We start from the raw sequence: 18091 nt of genomic DNA on the forward strand, positions 1-18091 counted from the left end.
ATTAGCACTACTCTTCTGGGTAGTAATGTTTGTATGTGTCCCAATGATTTATACTTACAATTTTTTTAATACTATCAGAGTACCTTTAGAGTCATTTAGTTATTTCAGTTATCAAAAATTATGGATTAAAACAAAAATATAAAGAATATTCACCCCAATTTATTGGAATATATCCATACAACCCTGCTCTCTGCTGTTTTGTTGTTGATACTGTGTTTGAAAGGAAGATGATCCCTATAGATCAAACAGTAGGTTTTTAAATAATTTAGCGGTTTAAGGTAAGCTGCTCTCACTATCCCTCTCTATTTTTTTTTTATTAATTGTCTTTATGCTTGGCTTGCTTCTTCCTTTGTTTCAGGTTTCTGCTCAAATGTCTCCTCATCAGAGAAGCCTGCTGTCACCTCCCTATATAAAATAGTAACCACTATCACCCTCTGTCTCTTGGCACTGCTGCCTGCTCCCAGAGCACTAAGAACTACATGACAGTACATGACATGTTATTTAGTTTATCTGTTTGTCGTCTGTCTTCTTCAACTAGATTGTGAGCTGCTTGAGGGCAAGGGCCTTGTCTTTTGGGTTCACTAGTGTATCCCTAGTGCCTAGAACAGTGCCTGGACATGGTACATGCTCAATAAATATTTGCTGAATGAAGTAGTTGGTTCATAAATAATCTAAATAGTATGATAGAGTTTTACTTTTATTTTTTCCCTTAAAACATGTTCATTAATGAGTTAAAAATATTGTTTAAAACAGTTGTCTCTCAATCTAGCTGTGTATCAAAATTACTTGGGAGCTATATAAACTGTAGATTCTCCTTGATTGAGTAAATCAAGTTTTAATGGTGAGTTAGTAGCAATTTGAGGTAGAGTTGGTGATGGCGGGTTGTAGGCTCAATGTTGAGTCCATAACTTAATTTTTTTGATCTCTGTCCATAAACAAAAAGCCTGCACACTAAGTTGGCCTATACTACCATTATGTTTTAAGAGCTATTTGAGTTAGGAGGCGGGAAGGAGTGTCTAGCATCCTAGAAAATGCAGTATGGCCTCATAACTCTAATATTAGGACAGTGAAAAGAAAATTCAGTTGGGAAAAAAGGTATACTTGAGGAGAAGGAAAAAACATTAGTTCAAGTTGATGAATTCCCAGAATTAGATATTTTGATTCAATGGAAATTCTTTGAATCCTTAGGTAATAGTTAACATGATCAAATAGAAAGAATAGCTTTGGAGCAGCTTTGTAGAGGGAGGAAAAAGAGAAAACTTTTTTGGGAGTGGACATACTAGGGATCCAAAGAGAATTGTCTGAATGAATGATACGGTTGTACAAATGAAAAGTTAGAGTTTAGGAACAAATTAATTAAAATCATGTCACAGGTGGCCCTGGGGTAAGGATGGGCACCAGTACTGGTGCGTTTATAGGGAGATCTCAACCTGTATATGCTTTCTCCCACATACATTCTTCACTCTGGATGTCATGAAATTCTTGTCAGTATAGGTCAGAGGTTGACAAACTTTTCCCTCTGTAAATGGAAAGATAGTAAGTATTTTAGGCCTTATGGACCATATGATCTCTGTTGCAACTACTAACTCCGTCATAATAGTGTAAGAGCAACATATAAGCAAATGAACATGACTTGTGTTCCCGTAAAAATTTCTTTACAAAAATACACAGCAGGGGCTGGCCCGGTGGCGCAGTGGTTAAGTTTGTGGGTTCCGCCTCAGGTGGTCCAGGGTTTGTGGGTTTGGATCCCGGGCACGGACCTGTGCACCGCTTATCAAGCCGTGCTGTGGTAGGCATCCCACATATAAAGTAGAGGAAGATGGGCACGGATGTTAGGCCAGGGCCAGTCTTTCTCGGCAAAAATAGGAGGATTGGCAACAGATGTTAGCTTAGGGCTAATCTTCCTCACGAAAACAACAAACAAACAAATAAACAAAATATACAGCAGACCAGATTTGGGCCATAGTTTGCTAACCCTTCCTTTAGGTTAACAAAACCCATCTTTTTCATGATTTGAAAAAGTATTAAACATTTTTTAACACCTTTCGATTGAATTAAGGGAATATACATTAAGAACATTGAGAATGTAAGTTTTATTTAAGAAAGTAATTAAAAAACTGATATAATTGATTTTACTCTTGTGATTTTCTGCTTCCTTAAAACATATTTTAAATCATTCAACTTTAATATCTGAATCTAGTTTTTTTTCTTTATTGGTTATTTAGTTGGTTTTGTTGGGAGATAAGGTTGATACTAGTCCAATCTGCACATTCATAGATGACCCTATATACATGTAGGCTTACATGCACACGCACACTCTTTATACATGTATACATATATGTATATGTCAGTGAATATATATTTATGTTATTCAATAATATTTGTAAATTATGTACATAATTGAATCAATTTTACAAATGAATTTAATCAAGAACAGCTCAAAGAAATTAAAATATATAACAAATTAGTGAATTTGTTCAACTTCTGTTTGAATTTTACTATAAAAGCCATACTTTTATTAACTTCATAATTTGAATTTTTATTTAAAATTAAATTACTGTTTTTAAGGCTTGAATCAATATATGTCGTTGGACATTTCTCTTCATCCCTCTGTAAATTGTTTTCTGTGCCTTAACCTGTAGAATATCTATATAATGTTAGGGCTAGAAATAGAGCCAATATTATTCAAAATTATGTTTCCATTGTCTATAAGTTAGATACAACTCATTCAGTAATAAGCTGTAATTATCTTTGTACATCACGAAGTACCAGGTAGTTCTTGGAAGGCATGGATAAGGATGCCATTTTCCCCTTATGTTTACGGATAATCTCAGTCTGTGATCATTGTATGGCCAATAAATATTGTTGACTGGCAGGAAGATGTACTATCAGGTAATGAAACACGAGGGACTATATTTTAATGACCATATTTGGCCACTGTTTTAGGTCAGGTGCCTATATACTATTGATTTAATCTCAGGACACAAAAAGGTAGGAAGCATATAAATAAAGGAACACATCTGTGCCAACATATATAGCACTTCAGCTTATATGTATTGTGATCATACGTTTGTGAAGCATAGTCATTATGATTTTTCTATAGGTATGAAAGCCTGTGTTACCGTTTTCTACCCAGAATGCGAACCTCAATAATTAAGACCATTTTCTTTATCTTTTGTGTCCCTCAGAGATTTCTATTAAAATATTGTCCAAATAGTGGCGATCTAGTAAATACTCATTTGGGTTTCAACATGGAAAATGGTTATTTAGTTTTAAATGTTTTAACAAGTTCTCGAAGTGCTTACTATATATTGGTTTGAGGGGGAAAAAGCATGTCAGTGTATAACATTGGTAAAAATAAATTAGTAATGTATTTTTTTAGTTAGAGCATTGTGTAAGTCTATGAATGATCAAATTTGATCACAAAGTTACTGAGCTGTTTACTTCATAAGTCCAAGTAGAGAGTAGCAGAGAAATCTCTATTTTTAATATAATATGTGCCAACAAAATTAATGTTTCTAAGCATGTGTTTAGGTAGGGGTATACACAGGGAAGAAATCACATAACATTTTAAAACAGATTATGATTCTGTTAGGTCTTTTTAGTCCTGGGTGGTTAAAACTTAAGAAATGGATAATATGTCTAATAAGGTGAGGGATGTTACATTACTTAAGAGAGCACTGAGTAGCCAAAGGAAAGGGAGGAGTTATTTATTCCTCTTTCTTAAGTCCAAGTTGTGACTGCACTTGACCCAGGACGTATAACAAGTGTGCTAACCATTCTACCATTTAAGTTGGAGATTACTTGAAAAGTGTAGCATTCCTCTAAGCTTTGGGTAGTCCTGTTTGCTTTGTAATGCTAAATTTTAGATAAATGATGAAATATGGATGGTTTTTATGAATTATTTCTTGTTTAGATGAGAGATCTCCAACTGCTCAATATGTAGACCTGTTGCTGAACCCAGAGCGTTACACCGGCTATAAAGGGCCCTCTGCATGGAGAGTGTGGAACAGCATCTATGAAGAAAACTGTTTCAAGTAACTGGAGGGGGCCAGGGGAAGGAGGAGGCATGACTAAAGGGAGGGTGGAGGAAGGGGAGTATTTGCTTCTGTTGGAAAAAAGTTCTATAAAAAAGTCAAACCATTTTGAGTTTTGTGCTTTCTTTTTCAGGCCTCGATCTGTTTATCGTCCTTTAAACCCTCTGGCACCCAGCAGAGGTGGGTTTTTCATACATCTTCGTGCTTTTACCAATTGTTTACAAAACATCTTTCTAACTAAACTTGAGAAAATTTTCAACTATTTTATATTTTGCTTAATTTGAATGATCAAAAGTATAATATTAGTTCACAGGTATGTCTCGAGATTTCTACATTTTATGTAATTACATTATTTGAGTGTCATTAATTGAGTGCCTGATATGTGCCAGGCCCTAAACTAGGAACTTTGTGTAAAATAAATTAGAATATATGAGTAATATATGTCAGAGGTTTCCTGGGGAACTCTTAAAAATCTGGATGTCCAGGCCCTATCCCATACCACTTAAGTCAGAATCTTTGGGACTAGATCCAGGCATTGGTATTTTTTAATCTCTTTAGATGACTCTAGTACACAGCCAAGCTTGACCAGTGGCTCATAGAGTGCTTCTCAAACTTCAGTGTGCATACAGATGACCTAGGAGCCTTGTTAAAATCCGGGTTCTGATTCTGTGGGTCTTGAGTGAGGCCTAAGATTCTAACCAGCTCCCAGGTGATGCCCGGGGTGCTGATCCACGTAACCACACTTTGAGTCATAAGGATGTAGAGAAGTTTCAGAAAGTTAGGTTGCCTGCAGCACTGCTCTAAACCTGCACTGTCCAAGAAGGTAGTCACTTGCTTCATCGAGCTATTGAGCACATGAAATGTGGCTAGTGTGAAACTAAATTTTACATTTTGTTTAATTTTAGTTCATTGAAATTTAAAAACTAAAGCAGTGTAAAATATTTTTGCCGTTAAACAGAACTTGATTGTTTCAGTAGGACTACTTTAACTCTTGTATCACATAACATTGTTGTAGTGCATGTATACCTTTTACCTTTTAAAATGTAGATATTAGAAAAAATTTTAAATTGCATATGTGACTGGCATTATATTTCTGTGGGATAGCACTGCTGTAGACAGTTGGAGGTTATTCACTACAACACTACTGGGCACATCCTCAGTCTGTTCTCAACGAGGAGCCGAAGCCTGGGAGCAACCCTGTAATTGATTTGCCGTTCTAATTGATTTAAGAACTTGAATTTCTAGGTCTAGATTTGTATGTTTAGGCATTTCAGAGAGCCAAAGAGACTTAGAAAGGTTGAGTGAATGGACTGCTTTTAGATGCTCACTTTATCACAATGTGGCAAATATTCTTCCCCAAATTCATTTTGACACTCCCTGGAGAAGGGAATTGGATCATGAAAAAGACATGCATGGCTTCTTATCCTTTGTCTCTTTTACTCCTTTTACATCATAACTTTTCTATTTTCAACTTAAATGTTTTTATTACACAAGACTTTATATAACTTTTGTATTGCTTCAATTTTTATAAAGTAAAAAAGGAAAGCTCCCCCTGCCTCCACACGCTTTCTGTTCCACAGTACTGAGTTTGGAAGATATTCTTCCAGACTTTTCAATGATCACTTACTTTTAAAGCAGAAAATATAATTGTTCATTTAATAAAACCATCAAGTCCTAAGAAATACTTCACTTCCATATTATGATAAATTAGAGACATGAGACTGCTGGAAAGATGAGGAGAGGAAGGAGAGCATTATATAGGAAAAGAGGGAGGAGTGAGGAGACAAGAATAAAAAAGAAACGTGAAAGAGGGAGATAGAAGACTAGGTAAGGGGGAGAGAATGGGTCCTAGCTGTTGGGTGGGTACTCCGTGAAGTAATTAAATAGCTCTTGCTGATGCTGTTTGTATGCAGTCTCCATTGAAACTGCTAATTGTTGATTCACAGCTCTTTAATATTCTTGCCTTAATGTTTCTTCCACATTATTCATGAGCCATAACAGCTAGGCTTATACAACTAGCTTTCCAGCAACTTTTGAGCAACAGAACCTTTTTTCCAAAAATGAAATCATATCAGAATTCCATATATAAATCTAATAAAGGCAGAGCTGCTGTGGAGCCCTAGAGCCCAACCTTCTGGCCTCTTCCCCCTGTCCAGGCAGGCCTGTAGCACCTGCAGTGAGGATTTCACTAATTACAGTTGGGAAAGTACTTTTATTAAGGTGTATATGGGCTGAGGAGCAGTAATTTAAAAGAGAAAAGTATTCCAGCATGGAAACACTAATGTTCAGAGAGGGTTGTATACGTAGTGATTAAAGAAGTGGCTTTGTATATTTGTTAGTTAATTATTGAAACTTGTGGTCTTTATGAAGTACTTTTAGTTGCTTTCTTATAATTTATTGTATGAAACACGTGCAAGTCTTGTATTCTTTGGTCAATATTCTTATTAAGAAGTCTCCTTTGCAGGATAACTACACACTGACCAAGGTTCATGCTATAATTAATAGCTTAACACAGCAAGTTTTAATCCTATAATAAATAAAATTGGAATCTGAACTGTAAGACATTTTCTAAAATCCTGTCTATTGTTTTCTCTTTCAGGAGAAGATGATGGTGAGTTAAAACTCTTGTGTTTGTGTTTGCTTCAAGTAGAGGAAATGTTTTTAACTATCAGATTTGATTTTTCCTCTATTTAATTCAAAAGAAAGTATTTATCCTATTTTTTCAGAAAATAGCTACCAATGAATGGTGACAAAAAAGTAAGAGTATTTTTTATAGTATAAAGTTATCCTATGTAAAAAAAAAAAGTATAAAGATCATTTTACATAAGTGTTTAGTTTAGAAACCAGGATCACATTCCAAGTTCCCCATTTTTTGGTTATTATAATCTAATGGAATGTGTTCTGAAGAAACAGAGAGAAGTTAAGATAGTTTTACCAGATAATTTGTCTTGTGACTTCATTTTCTTATTGACTTTTATATTTATAACCTCAGTTATCATTATAATACTTAATCTGATGAGTAGTGATTTATCAACAATTGGTTACTGCAGGTTACTGAATATCAGTCATAAGGTGCCCCAAGACAGCCAAAATAATTATTTCAAATGAATGTTTACTTATCTATGTTGAAGGGCACTGTGATGGGCTTTTTGCAAGATAGAAAGATGTATAAAACATGATGCCTTCCCCGTAGGAGCTAACAACATATAGCAGGGGTGATAAGCACTATACATAAACAATGATAAAGAAGTATTACATACATAGTACCAACAGGTGATATAGGTCTTTAGAGGTGGAACAAATCGTAACTCACTGGAGTGATATAGGAACGCTTACTGGAAGAGGTGGCATTTGAGATGAATTTTAAATAATGGGGCAGATTTAGGCCGGTAGAATTGGATAGTATGTGCTATTTGGAGGAAGTAGCATGGACCAAGGAGTTAAGAAAGGAAAAATCAAGCATGTTTGGGGATACCCTGTTAGCAGGAGGAAAGTCTTTATATAGGGGTAGTTTAAACTGGAAGGATAAGTAGAGGCCAGGTTATTGAGGACCTTGAGAGCTAGACTTTTCCTGTTAGCATCTGGGGGTTTTTGAATAAACAAGTGAGATAATGATGAATGATCCTTACTAAGTATGTTGAATGAATGAATCTGTAGGAAGATGTTTGTGTTGTTTTGCAAAGTGTGAAGACTCTCAGGAGGCAAAGTAATTCCCCACCATCTAATTTATCCCTTAGACTCCTTGCTCAGCTCATCTATGTTTGCGTTTTTCTTATCATGCTTTGCTTTTCTCATTGAAATAAGGATAGGTAACTTAAGAAGTGCATCGACTATTTTGATCTTTATTGACATTTTTTCCCGCACTCAAGAGAACAGTGTTGGGCTAGAAATAATTCTTTTATCCTTAACTACACAGATAAATCAGGCCTCTCCATATTCTAATCATTCATTTTTTCTGAAGAATTATCTTGAAAATTAAGAGATTTCTTACTATCCTTTGAAACTTAGTAGTCTTAGATAATTGAGGCACTATATCTAGCTTTACTGGCTCAGGAAAAATGGAATAATTAATAATTTAATTTTTTAAATTATAATTCACTATTTTTTCTGGAATTTTAAAACAATGCTATGGTTATCATCAAAAGCAAATTTAAGACTATTAAACTCTTTCCCCCCATACTTATGGATGTTTAAGCCTTCTAGTGAATAAGATTTACATAACATTTTAACTGAAATGTTTTCCCAGAAATTTTACTAGTCAAAATATCATTTATAAGAACATTCTCCCAAAATTAAATTACTTTTGGGCTTTATTTTCTAGAACCATATGCCTATTTTTCCACTTCACATGAAGCAGTGGACATTATTTTAGAGATATTCCTTAATCTATCATAAGAAATATTTGATAGACTTAATTTATTCTAATTTATAAATGACTATTTAAAATATTTTAACCCAATTCTGTGTTTTTTTTTTTAAGGAGAATCATTCTACACATGGCTAGAAGGTAAATTTCTGTGCTGCTTTTTAAATTTATTGGCTTCTCATAAAAAATGTATTGATTTATTTAATAAATTTTTGTAAGTTTTAGGATTCACTACCCAGACAACTAATTTTGACAGTGTTTGAAAGAAAATAACATTTTAGGTTATTGTATTTGGGGATAAAATTATTTGAAAAATTTGGTCAGCCAAAACCTAGCATTATGGAAATACACAGGGCAGATACTGTCATTAGGTTTTCATAACTGGTTCCTCAGTCTTATTTCCATTTTATATGTAATTTTCATCCAAACTACTTTTCTAGTAACCATTATGCAAATCTGTTTTTTTAAGTAGAGACATTCTTTTTGGAAGGAAGTACTTGTTTTATATATGAAATTGAGGGAAGGTAAATTTGCATTCAGAAGATTTTTTAAAAACATATTTACACATACTAATATAGTCTAAACTTGTCTAATTAGAGGATAAGCGATATAGATCCCAATATTTTCGATACTCTTGCAATCGTATATTTTCTAGTGTTGAAAATATAAAATGTTATTAATGGAAAGCTGAAACATTCTAGGATTTTAAAAACTTTGGTTAATAACTGGATATATGATGCTTTTAAAAATTTTACCAAATTGCCATTAATTTATGAAACCAAAAGTTAAAATATATTAATGAAAGATAAGCAAGTTGAATGATATAGGAAAATTGATATTCCATAGCCATAACCTTATAGGAACTCTAGAGAGATAAACTAAGTAGTTAATTCTATTTTATGTGTGTTCATCAGTCATGTTATCTTGTGATCATGATTTCTTTTTGTTTTTAATAAACTATGTGCATATATTGGCCATTACTAAAGTGAACATTAATGATGTGCAAATACTGCTAGGAATTTTATTGATAAATGGCCTTTGTGGAAGAAGATGCTTAGCTTTGTTTAATTAGCTTTATTCTAAAGATACAAATTGTGAAAAGTAGTATTTAGGTGAAAAGAGGTGGTCAGAGACTCTCCATATTGATCATGGATGATGAGAATGAAATTGACGGGCAATATTGGATAGTAGAGTATATTGTATTAGCCACTCTTCTAGTATCCTACTGATGGGAGTCCCTGAATATTGATACATTGTTCCAGAGGGCACTCCTATTTATAGGCAACTGACTCAACTTTTCTAAGATTCACTTTCCTCATCTGAGGCACAAGAGTGGCAGTAGCCATCTGTTATGAGAGGTTCGGGGATTCGATCGGAGACGTAAAAGACACTTTCCACTCCAAACAAATGGACTGAAGGTATATTTTATTATATAGAGGATAGTAAAGGCGACAGTCTGCACACAGATCCAAATAGGTCAAATATTAAGAGGGAAAAAACATCAGCCCGACTGGAAAGGGAAAGCACCCACATCGGCTGAAGAGAAATGACACAAATCAACCAGAAAGAGAAACACCAGGTTGACCGAAAAGAGAACACATCAAATCAATTACTTCATATCAAATCAATTACTTCACATCAAATCAGTTACTCACAACATCCACGCCCCACTGCCGGGAGAGCCCTGTCAATCGACGCGGCTGGGCAAGGATCACACGTCCTGGGCAAGGTGTCCCTTCCACAGGTGGAACTCTCACCGGGTCTCAGTTTCCAGCAGTTTTTATACCATCAGTAATTTTCAGAGTAAGCAATTACAGAGTTTGCAGAGCAAGCATTTAGTGTTTCCATGCACAAATGGTTATCAGTGGCGTACGTGCACTGAGCCCCCTGGCTAATGTCCCAGCCCAGTAGTTGTGTACGTGCATTGTTCTCTTTGGTTATCGTCCTAGCCCGGCACAGATGGCCAGTCCATCCCGTGCTACGACGCTCCAAGAGCCTTGAAATGTTACAACTTGCAACTCCCTCCGTGAGGGAAAGGCCAGTTCCCGGGAAAAGGCCAGTTCCCACCACACAGAAAGCAGCTTTTATATTTCTTTTTGTGCTGGTGGCTGTAGGTCAATGGAGCGGCCAAACATGGCTGTACTCATGTCAAGACATATTTGGCCGTGGCCGTCTCCATTAACCATAAGACACCATACGCACAGACAATGAACTTCGTACACAAGTACATAAGGCACATCCAAGAATCCAAAATCCAATGACTACAATAATTATAAAACTATCTCGCAATAAAGGACCCAAACCCCAAGGTAACCAATCAAATAACCCCTTAGAATATGAAATATTATTAACTTGATTTTGCAAATCATGCACAGCATCAAAGATAACATTAGATAAGGTAACACTTAGGCCTAACAAATTAGCTTGTAGAAGTCTAGACCAGCTCCCATCATGGAGGGTAGCAGAAGGCAGGGCAATAGAGAAATTATCTTATATTGAGAAGTTGCTTGATGTTTCTGAGATCAAACTTCTCGGCCATTCGTAGTCCAGGTTATAGGCCCCACTGGTGTAGAGCAGTTGGTCTAACAGTGCAGGGTCAAAGGTTGTCCTACAGAGGCAACTAATGCCTCTGTGTGTAGGTCTGCAGCAGACATGGAGGTGCAGCACAGCATAGCGAACACAGCAGGAGTATCTATTCACGCAAAGAAACAGAATTTTTAGGAACATGATATAACTGTTCATTTCCTGGATACATAACTATGAGTGTTGCAGTGGGCCCTTGGGCCACTACTTCTGCGGCACGGGGAGCTGCATTGGGTGGATGTGTCACCCACACTTTTGCTCCAGGTTTCCATCCATCTGTAGACCCAAATCCTTGCATTCCTCTTTTAGTTAATTTACTTGGAGGTTGTCCTTGTGACACATTTGGAGTCAAGAGGGGAAGCACCAATAATTGTCCCACTCGTTCTCCAGACTCTACAGTTAGTACTGTGTCACTACCATTATATAATATAAATTTTATTTCTCCTTGGTAATCTGGATCAATGACTCCTCCCAGTACATCAATACCTTTTGCTGCCAGTCCAGAGCGTCCTTTTAACAAACCAAAGGTATTTTTGGGAAATTGTACCCCTATCCCAGTAGGGACTATAGACTGCTTCTTAGGGGGCAATTGAATAGAATGAACAGTAGATAAATCCAATCCAGCCGCTTCGGCCGTGGCACGAAAAGGCGGTTTAGCAAACTGAGTCAGGGGCCAACAGGTTAAGGTCATAAGCTCATGGGTGGCGGCTGCCACTTCTGTAATCTTTGCTGGTAACAACCTTGACAGAGGAGTCTCATTAGGGCCTAGTGGCCTGTTATTTAACATATTTAGAGCAGTACTTAGATGGTTGTGCCACCCCTTTAATGAGCCATGACCAAGTTTCCTCAATTGTTGTTTAAGCAATCCATTCATTCGTTCTATGAGGCCTGCAGCTTGGGGGTAATAAGGTATATGATAAATCCATTCTATATAATTTTCCTTGGTATAGGTTTGAATCAACTTACCTGTAAAGTTGGAACCGTTGTCACTCTGAATTTGCCTTGGTGTTCCATAATATAACTTAATTATATCTAATAATTTTATGGCACTCTGTTGGGTGGCCACTTTAGCTGGTATAGCCAATAAATAACCAGAATATGTATCAACAGCAGTGCAGGCATAAGTATATCCACAAGAATTTGGCAATGGTCCAATAAAATCTATTTGCCAGGTAGGGGCGGGAAATAATCCCTTTTGGATATGACCTTGGTAGGGGTGTGGAACTCCCCGTTTATTTAACTGTTGGCATAACTGACATTGTTGTACTGCAGTGGCAATATCATCGTGAGTGACAAGGATTCCCCTTTGTTGTGCCCACCTGTATGAAGCTTGTTCTTCCAAGTGTCCACTCTTTTTGTGGACCCATTGTGCTAAGCCTGGGTTGTGTGTTGCACGAATCTGCACCAGCTGATTAGCATGAGAATTATGCTTTCGTTCTGCAGAAATTAAAGAACTGTGAGCATCAACATGAAATACAGTAACAATTGTGTTTTGACACCATAACCATATGTCTTCCCATAATTTCCTTTCCCATATTTTTTTATCATTAATTTTCCAATCATGTTTTTTCCATTGTGGCATCCACGTTGCCAAACCTTGTGCCACTGCCAATGAATCAGTATATATATGACATTGTTGCCCCTGTTCTTGTTGAAGTGCCTGATACACCGCATAAAGTTCAGCATATTGGCTACTCATCTCCAGTGGTGACAATTGTTTGTTGGGTGGATGGGTTATAGGCAACTGCTTTCCATTTCCGTGAGCCTGATATCATTTTGGCAGAATCATCCGTAAACCAGGTATGTTTTTGTTGTTCTTCAGTCAATTGGTCATATGAGATACCCCATTTAACAGGAGATTCTGTTATATCAGTAATCAAATCAGGGACGGCCGCTTGAATTGCCAGAGTCACTTTGTTTAGCTCTCTGTAATCTGCAGTCATTCTCCATGTCCCATCACCTTTTTTAACAGGCCAGATAGGATTATTCCAGGCTGTAGTTACTCTGCGAAGGACTTTTACAGCCAAATAATCTTCTATGGTCTCAGATATTTCTTGTTGTCCTCCAGGGATGCGATATTGTCTTTGATTGACCACTTGCGTGGCAGGTGGAATTTCTACTTCATGATGCAAACATCCCACAATTACGGCATTAATATGGAAAGACAATGCTCTAATAGCAAATTGGTATCGTCTATCAGCCAAATTTAATGTCAATCCTTTTAGAATATCAATCCCAATTATATATTCTGGTATTGGCACAATCATAACTAGATATGTGCGCCGGGGTAGTTGCCCAATTTGCATAGAAAGATTAGTGGTAACTGCCTGGATTTCTTTTCCTCCCAATCCAGTTATCAAAATTGATGTACCTTGAAACTTAGTTGGATTCCCATAGATAAGGGTGGCCTCCGCCCCTGTATCTACAAGTGCCTTCACACTAGTTGTAGATCCATTCTTCCAAAATATTTTAATTGGTACATGTGGTCTAATATCTTTTCTTATAGTGGCACTAATCGATACAGAGGTTTGGCCTTCCCCTCAATCACATAAGTCAGCAAGAAGAGGATCCAAGGGAGGAGGTGGTGCACTAGGTGCAGTAGGCACTGGGTTGGAAGCATCCTCTATACTGTCCCTTCTATTCACTTGTTTTACATTCAGCCCTTTTTCTTTATATAATTTCCATAATTCTCTAGTGTCAACTCCATCAATCTGGTCTTTAGGTACTCCTGCCTGGAGTAGAGCCAAAAACATATCACCTCGAGTCATTCTATCTTTTTTAAAGAATGTTTCTCTTTTTTCCCTTCTTGGAGAGTTTTCAGTTGTCTGCCAGTCTCCCAAGTCTGCTAGCTGCATAATCTTATCTGCAAGTGTTGATATAGGGCTTTCAGTTTCATTCATGAGAAGGGTTGTAATTATTTGTTTGTATGCCGGAGGTGCAGTTTTTATTAACTTGTTTCGCACCTGGACACTTAAAGTCATTTCATTTAAAGCTTCACCACACCCCAGAAACACAGCCCGTTTCATGGTTTCTTCTCTCATCTTTTGGACACAATCTTTTAAAGTATACCATGGTCTATTAGTGTCTGGCCACATATCATCCGTGGGGTATTTATCTTGAGCTCCTTTTACTGCAAGAGCCAATAAAGTTGTACCATCAGTGTCTTGTCCACGATCATTTGGGGGGTGAGCATTCATGCTCCAGTCTCTGAAAGCTCCCCGTATTACTGGATCATTGGACAAAATTACAAATTTAAAAGCATCTCCTGCATCCAGATTAATTCCTGTAGCACCCATATCATATAGGCGAACAAGCCAGGTTATAATGGCTTCTCCAGGCTTTTGTGTAGCCCGGGCTAAAATATCAGAAATTTCTTGTTGGTTAAAATCCTCAATCACATCTTTCCTTACAGGATGATTACCATCCTTTTCCATCTGCGGACGGCGAAGAGGACGTGCCTCTGTGCGTTTGGGCGGTTTTTCCTCTTCCTCATAATCAGTTTCAGAATCATCATCCCAGATATCACCATCCCATGTGTCCGGGTCCCACTTAGGACCGGCCGATGCTATGGCCATATGAACTTTTCGTTCGTTTACCTTTCCTCTTCTCTTTCTATATTTATATTTGGCAACTCTTACAGCAGCCTTTTCTGCTATAGCTTGGTAGTTTCGAGCCTGATCTCCCAGTGCGAGATATTGACATTGAATCATAGCCAAGCGAGACTGCAAATCTAAATTTTCTTTTTCCGAGAGTGCCTTCTCTTTCTGTATCTTATCCCTATCTTCTATAGCCCGGCGATAAGCAGTCAACAAACACCAACCTCGCCGTGCCAAAAAAGAAACATCATCTTTCTCTTTCCTTTCCACCGTCTGCAAAGCTTTGGTCACATCCAACGGTTCAAATCGTCGCAGACGAGCATCCCAAGCTTCACATAACCCTGACCTACGAGCCCACTCCCCAGCCAGAGTGCAAAAGGGAGGGTCCTCCCATCCTGGAATTTCTTCCACCTTGACTTCAGGCAACTGTAAATCTGAATATTCTTTTTCCAAGAGTGCCTTCTCTATCTGTATCTTATCCCTATCTTCTGTAGCCCGGCGACATTCCGTTTCCAAGAGTGCCTTCTCTGTCTGTATCTTATCCCTATCTTCTATAGCCCGGCGACATTCCGTTTCCAAGAGTGCCTTCTCTGTCTGTATCTTATCCCTATCTTCTATAGCCCGGCGATAAGCAGTCAACAAACACCAACCTCGCCGTGCCAAAAAAGAAACATCATCTTTCTCTTTCCTTTCCACCGTCTGCAAAGCTTTGGTCACATCCAACGGTTCAAATCGTCGCAGACGAGCATCCCAAGCTTCACATAACCCTGACCTGTGAGCCCACTCCCCAGCCAGGGTGCAAAAGGGAGGGTCCTCCCATCCTGGAATTTCTTCCACCTTGGCTTCAGTTACCTTTCGTTTGAATAGGAAAGGCATCTCCTTAATCGAATCCTGCTCACAGCGCCAATTATGTTATGAGAGGTTCGGGGATTCGATCGGAGACGTAAAAGACACTTTCCACTCCAAACAAATGGACTGAAGGTATATTTTATTATATAGAGGATAGTAAAGGCGACAGTCTGCACACAGATCCAAATAGGTCAAATATTAAGAGGGAAAAAACATCAGCCCGACTGGAAAGGGAAAGCACCCACATCGGCTGAAGAGAAATGACACAAATCAACCAGAAAGAGAAACACCAGGTTGACCGAAAAGAGAACACATCAAATCAATTACTTCATATCAAATCAATTACTTCACATCAAATCAGTTACTCACAACATCCACGCCCCACTGCCGGGAGAGCCCTGTCAATCGACGCGGCTGGGCAAGGATCACACGTCCTGGGCAAGGTGTCCCTTCCACAGGTGGAACTCTCACCGGGTCTCAGTTTCCAGCAGTTTTTATACCATCAGTAATTTTCAGAGTAAGCAATTACAGAGTTTGCAGAGCAAGCATTTAGTGTTTCCATGCACAAATGGTTATCAGTGGCGTACGTGCACTGAGCCCCCTGGCTAATGTCCCAGCCCAGTAGTTGTGTACGTGCATTGTTCTCTTTGGTTATCGTCCTAGCCCGGCACAGATGGCCAGTCCATCCCGTGCTACGACGCTCCAAGAGCCTTGAAATGTTACAACTTGCAACTCCCTCCGTGAGGGAAAGGCCAGTTCCCGGGAAAAGGCCAGTTCCCACCACACAGAAAGCAGCTTTTATATTTCTTTTTGTGCTGGTGGCTGTAGGTCAATGGAGCGGCCAAACATGGCTGTACTCATGTCAAGACACCATCCAGCTTACCTACACTGTGAGTGTAGGTGATGCCTGTAAAAATTCTTTGAAAAATCACTAAACAGTGTCCAAATGCCAAATCATACTGTTAAAGTAAATCTATAGCCCTTTTGGGAGAGAAAAAAATATATGTATCAATGTCTCATAATTCAGTTGCCGAAAATGAATTTGCATGAAATTAAATCCAAAAGAGAAAGAGGAGAACCACTTTCTAAACTGAATAGTTGAATTTGCTCTGTATTGTTAGAAATAGGAGTTGGTGAATTTTGCCCTTGTAGATCAGCTTTCGAAGGTGTTACTATGAGTATGACTGTGAAGGCTTTTGCTTGGACCTCAGTAGTCAGAGACAGCATCGGGCCTGGCAGCAGACTGTAGGTGGGGAGAAGCTCTCCAGCAATTTTCTGCTAAGTGTGTTGTGTGTCTTGCTGGTGCACTCAGTTGGCACATCTTTTGTTATTACCATTCTGCTTGAAGTTACCTGATTTTCACAGTTTATGGAAGTACATTTTTACTCCATCTTGCTCATTTATCATGCATCCCCATTTCAGGTAAGGAGCTTTGTGGGCTTTCTAAATTAGAATTGCTTCTTAGTTTTTCATGTTCTTGTTCTTAGGCATATGAATTTTCACAAGCTTTGCTTTACTTTGCCTATTTTCCCTTCTCTAGTCTTTAGACATTTTACTGGATATAAGCCTGCTTAGAGAGGTAGGTTGGAAGGAAAAGAAAGCAAACTTCAAATCTGATCATTTTGCTACTTGATAACAGATTTAATTAAGTTTTACTAGAGAAGAAGTTAGTACCTAATGTTTTATCAAATTTATTGATATTGTTTGTATCCTTTGTTACCCTAAACATTCAAAATGGACCATATACTTTTATGAGGAAGCTACAAAACAGAATTTAATTTCTACTTTTTGTCTTCATCCATGACAATGAGAATATTCTAGCAAGAATTCTGAATTAGGGAATGAGATCTCAAATTAATTATTTTTTCCTGTTAGAAGCTAAGTGCTTCAGAGCCATCTGTGGTAGAACATAAAGGGGAAACTAAAGATCTTTTAGATCTTGAAAAGATGTAAAGTAAGCCACATAACGTACTCTTACATTTTAAAAATCCCTCAGCATATAAATTAGGTTATTTCTTAGTTTCCACTATTGAAGCCCATTTTTCCCCATGGGGAGAGTGTAAAAAAAAACAAAAAACAAAACCAACAAAAACAAAAACCTCTGTTGGGTGGTAAGAGAGGGAAAAAGTTAATTGTTCTGCATCCAGAACAGTGGATTTTTAAAACTTACCTTTATTTTTAAATTTTTCTATAAAAAATATTTTGTAAAAAATTTTTTTGTGGTAAAATATGTACAACATAAAATTTACTATCCTAACCATTTTTAAACTTAAGTATTTAGTGGCACTAAGTACGTTCACAGTGCGTATTACTCTTATAGTAAGAGAAAATCTTTTAAGATGGAGCCAGGGGTAGGATAGGATGGTGGAATTATCTTGACCTTTATTTTGAGCAAAAGCCTGTGTGGCTTAATAAGGCTACATAAGACAATTTTCCATCATATTCCTGAACTCCATCTGACATGATTCTACTCACACAGTAAATGGTCATACATTTTTTTATTAGTGAAATTCCTGGATGTCTGTTTTCCAAGTTTTGGCTCCTTACTGGAACATAGAGGAGCATATAGTTAAGTAGAATTAGAGAATTCCAGGGCAGAGGATTAAAAAGACACACTAAAGGATCTGGAGGAAGGAGAGAAACAGATTTCAATCTCTTCT

The 18091-nt window shown here is 37.6% G+C and overlaps 1 protein-coding gene across 6 annotated transcripts in view; it reads left to right on the plus strand.

Annotated features, from left to right (window-relative positions):
• The window catches only part of ERO1B (endoplasmic reticulum oxidoreductase 1 beta), a 64911-nt gene that overhangs the window by 32800 nt on the left and 14020 nt on the right, over positions 1-18091 (plus strand). For all 6 annotated transcript variants that reach the window (XR_009220426.1, XM_058542970.1, XM_058542971.1 and 3 more), the window contains exons 7-10: positions 3917-4037; positions 4171-4217; positions 6637-6648; positions 8518-8544. Coding sequence is in view for 5 of the 6 variants with exons in the window: in XM_058542970.1 (XP_058398953.1) it covers positions 3917-4037; positions 4171-4217; positions 6637-6648; positions 8518-8544 (207 nt within the window). In the remaining variant the exon portion in view is untranslated. The remainder of the gene's footprint in view (positions 1-3916; positions 4038-4170; positions 4218-6636; positions 6649-8517; positions 8545-18091) is intronic.

The sequence above is a fragment of the Diceros bicornis genome, chromosome 6 (assembly GCF_020826845.1).
Source record: "Diceros bicornis minor isolate mBicDic1 chromosome 6, mDicBic1.mat.cur, whole genome shotgun sequence".
NCBI lineage: Eukaryota > Metazoa > Chordata > Mammalia > Perissodactyla > Rhinocerotidae > Diceros > Diceros bicornis.